The sequence below is a fragment of the Hevea brasiliensis genome, chromosome 14 (genome assembly GCF_030052815.1).
Source record: "Hevea brasiliensis isolate MT/VB/25A 57/8 chromosome 14, ASM3005281v1, whole genome shotgun sequence".
In the NCBI taxonomy this organism is placed as follows: Eukaryota; Viridiplantae; Streptophyta; class Magnoliopsida; order Malpighiales; family Euphorbiaceae; genus Hevea; species Hevea brasiliensis.
The window spans coordinates 6,695,498-6,705,300 of NC_079506.1; the positions used below are offsets into that span (position 1 = coordinate 6,695,498).

A 9,803-nucleotide genomic window follows, 5' to 3' on the forward strand; every position below is an offset into this window, starting at 1 on the left:
TTCTCCCAACTAATTATTATTATTATTTTTTTTTAATTGTATCTATCACTCAAAGGATTATCTCATAGAGGGTAGGTAAGTGTTTGGGTTTGTGGCTAGGCATTGATGTGGGTTCCAAAGAAATAAGAGGGATAAATGTAGGCTCAAATTGGTTTCAAAGGAAATTTTGAAGTGAGGTTGGCTAAGGCTAAAATATGGGTTTAAAATTCAAAGAATGCCTAGATCATTTCTTTTTCAAGTGCATGCTATGATTTCGCCTTGAAAGGTTTAGAAAGATTGTTCTAGGATTGGTGAGACATCAATTAGCTACTTCTCACCCTAGAGTTTTTCTCTAGGCACTCAAAGTCAACGCAATTGATTGGGTGGCCCTTGGCTAAGAAGATATAAACTAAAGCAAGAATCTAATAACTTTGCACCTATCTAGAACTTTCAATCCATCAAACCCTTCTAAAAGTAAGCTCAATTGCTCTTCAAAGCAATTCTCAATCCTCTAAGGACAAGGTAAAAAAATTATTTTTTATGATATGCATGATCCTAAAATGAATGCATAAATCAAATTAAAACTAAGTGTAATCTATATGAAAACTATATGCAAATGTATGTATATAGGTATAGACATGTGTGTGGTTTATGTATAAGTGTATGGATTATTTATATATGGATGAATGAAATGCAATAAATGAATGAATGAAAATTTGAAAAATTTTTGCAGAAATTTTGCCCTCACCCCCAAACTCAAATGAAACATTGTCCTCAATGTCTAAAATGAATGCAAAGATGGGCAAAATTGTGTGAACTAATCAATTAATGAAATATATATACAATTGGGGATTAAATCAATATAAGCTCAAGTATTTCAAAATTAGCTCAAACTGATATTAACAATGAAGCTTTAGAGAGAAAAATGTGAAAAAGTATCCCAAATGTATGAATTTACACTGCTTAAGATGTTGCTTAACCTGCTGCGTAGGGTAAAGCGAAAGCATAAGCATTGGCAACATACCATAAGCTTAAATGGTGTAAGGGTAAGCTGTTACCTCCAACTGATGTGGAACAGGTGTGGCTCAAAGAAAATTATGCAACTCATCAATGTCAACAAAATTAGGATTGAAGAAAAGATAAGGTGTAAAAATAATATGCAAGAAGATGAAAAAGTGTAAAGAAATAAAATCTAACAATTAAATAAAAAATTAAACCAAAAAGCATTCACAGAGTAACTATGTCCATAGCAGAAAATAAAATAAAATAAAATAAAATAAAGTAAACTAAAGGAAAGAAGTGCAAGTATAATCATAAAAACTAATTACCAAAGTATTACAACTAGTACTAAAGTTCGAAAACTAAAATAAACAGATTACAAAATAAACTTAAAACAGAAATTAAAATCACAAGCATCGATCAAGCTTTGTCCAAGGCTTTGTCGCTAAACCGTGGTGTGCTTCATGTTCTGCAGTAGGTTCATTGTGATCCGAAGCTTCAGAAGCAGTTTCCAAGTTTTCTGTTAAGTCTTTCATTTCTTGAAACATGGCTTGGCCCCAATGATATAAATTGTTGTAGGATTGGGCCAGTTTGTTGTAAAGCTCCAATATTTGAAGTTGATGTTGCTTCTGTTTCTTTTTAAGAGATAAAAGTCTCTTTTTAAGTTTCTTTTCTAGCTTCTTTTTTTGGTTAACCTGCTCCTGACCCATGGTTTCAATTTTGATTTCTAAGCTCTTCAAGGTAGCAAGAATTTCTGTGGTGTCAGGTGAGGGAACAGATGGTTGGACAGTGAAATTTGTTATTCTGGATTCCAAGGATCTTAAGATGGATAAAATGTCCAATAAAACTGTGGGGTAGAGGTTGGTTGTGGTTCTGCTGGTGCAAAAGTGGTGGGGTCTGCAGTACCAGTGGTATCAGGATGCTGCTGTAACAGAGTATAGGTATGGCCTACTTTCTCACAAACATCCATATGCAGCAACATTGTGCTGTCTATATATGATTCCCCAGAAACTGGCAGCAATTTATATAGACTAGCATCAAAGCTAAATGAGTTTGCTATAGCAGTTATATACCCCCCAAAAACAATACTACCTTTAGTATGCTTTGTGACAATTTGGTGCCAATGAGTAGCTATGAAATGGGCTGTGCTTACTTGTTTTCTCTCCTTCATGCACCACAAGAGAAACAAATCCTCAAAGACCCACAATATCAAGTATCGTGTCCCCTTCCTAAAACAGTGTAAGTAATGAACCTATGGAGGTATTTCAATACATGGTCAACTATCCTAGAGGCTTTTGCAGTCCTCTGTCTATAATAACCCCCAAAAGGTGCAATATCCTTCCAGAATTGAACAGGGTCATAAACAGTTTGCTGCCACTCAATGTTTTTATATCCTGAATCCTGAAAACCAAAAATTGCATTCATAGCAGCCATGTCTAATTCCCTATCAATTCCAGCACATCGAAAATATATCATATCTTTATGTTCAGGCACTGTTGGTTTGAAACTCAACCTTAGGGAACTCAAAAATTCGAGGGTTAGATCCTTGTACACTGGTTCCCTAATTTTAGCAAAGTCAGTCCAGCTAACAGCATTCAAATAGGCAAATACAGAGTCATAAATGCCTAATTCTTTCAAAATCTGCTCATCCATATACTTGTTTGCCAAAATAGTTTTAGAAACTAATTTCTCATAGACCTTTTTCATATCCATATCCCTAAAAGCCCAAGGTAATGGAGAAATTACCTCCTCTATAGTATCTGCAGATGACGCAGGTGCTGGAGAGTGTAAGGGAGACTGAGTTATTGGTGTTTGGGTCACTGGTGCTGGAGTTTGTGAGGAAGACCTGGTCCTTTTGCTAACTGGTTCAGAGGACGGCTGAGGTGGAGAATTCAGGTCGAAAGGAACAGAGGGTACTCGTTTCCGTTTTCCGACAGGGGTTTTCTTAGGTTTACTTGCAGCCTTTTTTGTTTTGCCTTGGGTTTTCGTTTGAGTAGGCACAGGTTCAGGCGCTGGTTCTGGGGAATGGGAGTCGGGAATTGGTGTTTCATTTTGTGGCTCGGATTGCGGCGAGAGGGGAGTCGGCGGAATGAGAGGTGGTATTTGGCTTGGGGGTGGTGGCGATTGAGGTAATGGCGGCGTTTGTGGTGGCGGTGACTGAGGTAATGGCGGACTGGGGCTGGGGTTAGGGTTTGTGGGTAATGAGGATGGAATACCCATTTTTGATTTGACAGAATGTCGAAGTCCACTGAGTTTGGGTTTGTGGGAAGACCACATTTTAGTTCTTACCATTTTAATGGAAAGGAAGAAACCTTTCGGCTTCCTGTAAAAATTGCCGGAAGAAATGGCGTGAGAAAGGAGTCGATGAGGTTTATCGGGAGTGTGGGCGAAGCTTTTGGAAAATTGGCGGAAGTGCTGGGCCTTTTAAAATGTGGGGTAGACATGTGGTATTCTGGGCCATGCTTAGGGTTAGGCATAAGGTTCAACAGAATTTGCTTAAGACTCTGCTTGACAAGCAATGTCATCAGCAAGTTTCGGCAGGTTTTGAGAAAAATTGTGGTTTTGCTTACCAAAAACAGTCCAAAAGCTATGGAATGCTATCATGACCCTCAGCAATTACCAAATACACACAAACACCATAAAATTGAGGGATTTAAGTTCATCATCTCTTAGCACTCATCAAACACCATATATTTTCATTTACCTCATGCAAGCATTTTTTTTTCAATTTAGGCATCTATTTTGACTACCTTTGTACACATTTAATGAAATGGTCTCCTTTCTTTACTTATACCAAAAGCACATTTTCAGCAGCATTTTGGACAAGTTCCAATCAACCAAGAATTGCAGAAAAGATGTAGAAATTGACCTTTTTAACAAAGATGAACAAGAGCATATACAAGAACTAAAATCATAGACCAAAAATTAGCAGCAATTCCAAACAAAAGCATGCAAATTCCTATCAGACTACAAAATTATATATACACTAAAAGGTGAAACTTAACAAACATTATTTTTGCACTTCAATAAAGCTCTCATCAGTCCTAAATATCAAAATTGATCCTCATTCAAGTTGCATTTCACAGAATTTACACAAAACACAAAATCAAACATGTGCTATCAAGTAGATTGCAATATCAGCAATTTAGCACAAGTTTAAAGGTGTTACTGTTCACAGGCACTGCATAAAGTGCAAACTTGCTTCTCTTCAATTCTTTGTTTTTGCCACAAGTGTAAACTTGCCCCATCTTCATGAATGACCTACAGAAGATAAACAAATGTCACTTTTGAGATTAATGGGGGTGAAAACTGAAATGAAATTAAATGGAAATTAATTAACTATAAAAGGATACGCTTGGGTTGCCTCCCAAGAAGCGCTTGTTTAAGGTCTTAAGCTTGACCTTCCACTCCAATTCTCCTAAGTATCCCTGACTGGAGAACCAAGCCATGAAACCTCTACAAACTTTTGCGTGGGTTCTCCAACAATATAATGTTTTAATCTCTGCCCATTAACTTTGAAAGTCCCTGAGGTCTCATTGCCTATCTCAACAGCTCCATAGGGGTATACTTTTATAACAGTGTAGGGCCCTGACCATCTTGACTTCAATTTTCCTGGAAATAACCTTAACCTAGAGTTATATAGGAGAACAACATCACCTTCTTGAAATTCTTTCCTCCTAATATGCTTATCATGCCATCTCTTAGTTCTTTCCTTGTAAAGCTTGGCATTTTCATAAGCATCCAATCTAAGCTCCTCAAGTTCATTTAGTTGCAGCATTCTTTTTTCTCCTGCAGTTTTTAAGTCAAAGTTCAGTGTCCTTATGGCCCAATATGCTCTATGCTCCAACTCCAAAGGTAAATGACAAGCCTTCCCATAAACCAATCTAAATGGGGTAGTTCCGATAGGAGTTTTAAAGGCTGTTCTATAGGCCCAAAGAGCATCATCTAACTTTAGTGACCAATCTTTCCTCGAACAATTCACTGTTTTCTCAAGAATTCTTTTCAGCTCTCTATTGGAGATCTCCACTTGACCACTAGTTTGTGGATGGTAGGGTGTTGCAACCTTATGCTTCACTCCATATTTTTGCAATAATCTTTCAAATTGATGGTTGCAAAAATGAGAACCTCCATCACTTATAATGGCACGTGGAGTTCCAAATCTTGTAAAAATAAACTTTTTAAGGAATTTAATCACAACTCTAACATCATTAGTTGGAGATGGTATAGCTTCAACCCATTTGCTTACATAATCTACTCCAACTAAAATGTATTTGTGTCCCAAGGACGATGGAAAAGGTCCCATGAAATCAATGCCCCACACATCAAATAGTTCCACTTCCAATATATTTTGGAGGGGCATTTCATCTCTCTTTGAGATATTACCCATCCTTTGACACCTATCACATGCATTTACAAACTTCCTCACATCCTTAAACATGTGTGGCCAAAAGAACCCTGCTTGAAGAACTTTTTCTGCAGTCTTTGTCACACTCATATGACCCCCATAAAGTGAAGAATGGCAATCTTTGATAACATTCCCTATCTCCTCATCAGCTAAACATCTTCTAATCAGCCCATCTCCACATCTCTTGAACAAAAATGGTTCCTCCCAATCATAATCCTTCACATCAAAAAGAAATTTCTTCTTTTGCTGCCATGTTAAATCAGGTGGAAGGATTCCACACACTAGATAGTTCACAAAATCTGCATACCAAGGTGTTTTTGCATTCATGATTACTAACAGTTGCTCATCAGGAAAATAATCATCTATTGGGGGTTCTTTTCCCAGATTGTCTCCTTGTTCTTGCCTCAATCTAGATAGATGATCTGCTACCACATTTTCTACTCCTTTCTTATCTTTAATTTCCAAGTCAAACTCTTGAAGGAGTAGCACCCACCTTATCAATCTAGGTTTAGCCTCTTTTTTCTGAAGGAGATACTTGATAGCTGCATGATCTGTGTATACTATGACCTTAGATCCCACAAGATAGGACCTGAATTTATCTACTGCAAATACTACTGCCAAAAACTCTTTCTCTGTAGTAGAGTAATTTATTTGAGCATCATCTAAGGTCCTACTTGCATAATATATTGCATACACCTTCTTATCTCTCCTTTGTCCCAAAACAGCCCCAATAGCATAATCACTAGCATCGCACATTAACTCAAAAGGTAATGACCAATCGGGTGGCTGCATAATAGGAGCAGATATCAAAGCTTCCTTTATCCTGCAAAAAGCATTCATACAATTAGTATCAAAATTAAATTCCACATCTTTACTCAATAAATTGGTAAGAGGTTTAGAAATCTTAGAGAAATCCTTGATGAATCTCCTATAAAATCCAGCATGCCCCAAGAAACTCCTCACTCCCTTCACAGATGTTGGGGGTGGCATTTTCTCAATAATTTCTATCTTTGATTTATCCACCTCAATACCCCTGTTTGACACAAGATGTCCCAAAACAATTCCTTCTTGTACCATAAAGTGGCACTTTTCCCAATTCAAAACTAAATTGAACTCTTCACATCTCTGCAAAACCTTAGACAAGTTAGATAAGCATTCATCAAAAGATTTACCATACACAGAAAAATCATCCATGAACACTTCCATAATTTCCTCAATCATGTCAGAAAATATGGACATCATACATCGTTGAAATGTAGCAGGGGCATTACATGGTCCAAATGGCATCCTTCGATATGCAAAGGTGCCATAAGGACATGTGAAGGTAGTTTTATCCTGATCATCTGGGTGAATAGGGATCTGAAAGAACCCTGAATAGCCATCCAAATAGCAAAAATAAGAATGATGAGCTAGTCTCTCAAGCATTTGATCTATAAATGGTAATGGAAAATGGTCCTTTCTAGTTGCCTTATTCAATTTCCTATAGTCTATACACATTCTCCATCCAGTTACAGTTCTTGTAGGTATTAGTTCATCATTTTCATTTTTCACCACTGTGATGCCCCCCTTTCTTAGGTACAATATGAACTGGACTTACCCAATTACTGTCAGAAACAGGGTAAATGATACCTGCATCAAGCAATTTCAAGATCTCCTTTTTCACAACCTCTTTCATGTTTGGATTCAATCTCCTTTGTGATTCTCGAGAGGCTTTATGGTCATTTTCCAACAAAATTCTATGCATGCACACAGAAGGATGTATTCCTTTAATATCATCAATGGTATAACCAATTATCCTTCTATGCTTCCTAAGAACTCTCAATAATTTTTCAATCTCACAATCAGTCAATTTAGCATTAACAATCACAGGATATGTAGAATTTTGCCCTAGAAAAGCATACCTGAGATTTGTTGGGAGAGGTTTCAACTCTACCTTAGGTGCTTCACTTTTCTCAAGCTTTGATGATGAAGTTGTTTCTTGCTTCAAGTCCCCAATTTTTTCAATATCAACCATAGGCAATGGTGGATTTCCTTCCAAAATTGTAGCATATTCTGCAGCTTCTTCAATTTCATCCCCTTTTTTGATGTTATGAACCAAACAAGCTTCTAAGGGATCTTTAGGATGTTGCTTTTTAAGCACTTCTCTAATCTCTTCATCTATCACATCAACTCTCAAGCATGAGTTTGAATCATCTTTCTTTTTCATTGCTTGAAACAAATTAAATTCAACTTTCTCTTCCCCAACTTCTAATGTAAGCCTCCCATTTTTTACATCAATCACAGCTCCAGCAGTAGCAAGGAAAGGTCTACCAAGAATAATAGGAATGTGTACATCCTCCTCCATCTCCAATACCACAAAATCCACTGGTATGAAAAATTTCCCAACTTTCAGAGGAACATTCTCAACTATTCCAATTGGAAATTTAATAGATCTATCTGCTAACTGTAGTGATATGGTAGTAGGCTTCATTTCTCCAATCTTCACTTTCTCATAGATAGACAATGGCATCAGACTAACACTGGCTCCAAGATCGCATAAAGCCTTATCTATACTGATATCCCCAATGTGACATGGTATGGAGAAACTCCCAGGATCTTTCAGTTTGGGTGGAAGCTTATTTTGCAAAATAGCACTGCTTTCTTCCGTGAGAGCTACAGTCTCAAATTCCTCCAATTTCTTCTTGTTAGATAAAATCTCCTTCAAAAATTTGGCATAAGAAGGCATTTGTGCTAAAGCATCAGTGAAAGGAATAGTCACATGCAAAGACTTCAATACCTCCAAAAACTTTCCAAATTGTTTATCCAATTTTGCTTTCTGAAACCTTTGTGGGAATGGTAAAGGTGGCATGTAAGCTTTAGGTGCAACATATTTAGGTTCTTCCTCTTTGCTCTCCCTCTCCTTACTTCCTTTTTCTTCAATTGAATTTTCTTTCTCAGTTTCAATTCTAACTTCAACTTCAGTTTGTTCATCTCCTTCTCTGCTTTTCTTTTCTTCAACTTCCTCTTCAATCTTTTTATCTCCATTCTTCAATATTTTTCCACTTCTCAATGTAATAGCCTTGCAATGCTCCCTTGAATTTTCTGGTTGGCTAGGAAGCTTCCCAAATGCTTTGTTACTTGAAGAGCTAGCTTGTTGAGCTATTTGATTCTCTAACATCTTGTTGTGTGTTGCCATTTGATCCACTTTAGATGCTAATTGAGAAATCATTTCTTGTTGACTTTGATGGCTCACAAGTAGAGTTTCAATCATAGATTCCAATCTAGCTGTCTTGTCTAGTTGTGCTTGTTGTGGTAGAGGTGGAGCAGGTGCATTTTGAGGTTTAGAAATTCCAGGAGGAGGACCTCTATTCTGCTGAAAATTCTGATTTTGTTGATATCCAGAAGGTTGCTGAAAATTCTGATTTTGCCCTTGTCTACCTCCCCAAGAGAAATTGGGGTGGTTTCTCCATGCTGGATCATAAGTTGCAGAAAATGGGTTACCACCTGGTCTTTGATTGTAGTTCCCCACATAATCCACTTGCTCACTTGAAAAATCTTGATTAAGTGCAGAAAAATCTGCTGCACAATTGACATTTGCAGCTCCAATTTCTAGTGAATTACTAGAACCTCCGGCTGAAGAATCTACTTTCATACTTAACTTGTCCATCTTCCTTGTCAAAGCATCAAACTTAGCATTAATCATATTCATGGCATCAAGCTCAAACATACCAGCTGGTTTCTTGATCTCATTCCTCTCACAACTCCATTGGTAGTTGTTATAAGCAATTTTATCAAGAGCGGAAAAAGCTTCATCTTCAGATTTCTCCATAAGGTCACCTCCAGAAGATGCATCAATTGTACTCCTAATAGCTGGTGAAACTCCATTGTAAAAGTGTTGAACAAGCATCCACTTAGGAATCCCATGATGTGGACATCTCCTTTGCAAATCCTTGTACCTCTCCCATGCTTCATACAAGCTCTCATCATCTCTAGGTTTAAAAGAAGTCAGCTCATTTCTTAGCTTAGCTGTCTTGCTTGGTGGAAAATATTGAGCCAAAAATGCTTGAGAAAGTTCATCCCATGTTGTGATAGAACCCGGTGGCAAAGAATGTAACCACTCTCTAGCTCGGTCCTTCAGAGAAAAAGGAAATAATCTGAGTCGAATTGCATCATCAGAAACTCCATTTATCTTCAACATATCACTGATCTCAAGAAAGTGTGCCAGATGCACATGTGGACTTTCACTTGGATTTCCTCCAAATTGTGCTTGTTGTACCATTTGACAGAGTGCAGGCTTCAGTTCAAAATTATTAGCTTCTACCCTTGGTCTTGTGATACTTGGCATGAAATCTCCAATGTTAGGATAGGCATGATCCTTCACAGAGCGGTTGTTATTGTTGTTGTTGTTGTCAGCCATTTCTTCTTGTAATTGCTCTTGCTC

At 37.4% G+C, this 9,803-nt stretch overlaps 1 protein-coding gene and 1 non-coding gene across 2 annotated transcripts; one reads left to right on the plus strand and one right to left on the minus strand.

Moving 5' to 3' along the window:
• Positions 1-2,554: 2,554 nt before the first annotated feature.
• On the minus strand, positions 2,555-3,198 carry LOC131172675 (vegetative cell wall protein gp1-like). Its single transcript, XM_058134176.1, has 2 exons — positions 2,725-3,198; positions 2,555-2,563 (listed from the first exon to the last, which is right to left on the minus strand). The coding sequence occupies exons 1-2, from the start codon at positions 3,196-3,198 to the stop codon at positions 2,555-2,557; spliced, it is 483 nt and encodes a 160-aa protein (XP_057990159.1).
• A 6,081-nt stretch (positions 3,199-9,279) lies between these two features.
• On the plus strand, positions 9,280-9,386 carry LOC131173736 (small nucleolar RNA R71). The gene has a single exon (XR_009144050.1). It is a non-coding gene; the product is annotated as a small nucleolar RNA R71 (small nucleolar RNA).
• Positions 9,387-9,803: the final 417 nt, after the last annotated feature.

Bases quoted from the DNA above. Each gene is read 5' to 3' on its own strand.
- LOC131172675 (XM_058134176.1), bottom strand. From the start codon at position 3,198: ATGGGTATTCCATCCTCATTACCCACAAACCCTAACCCCAGCCCCAGT.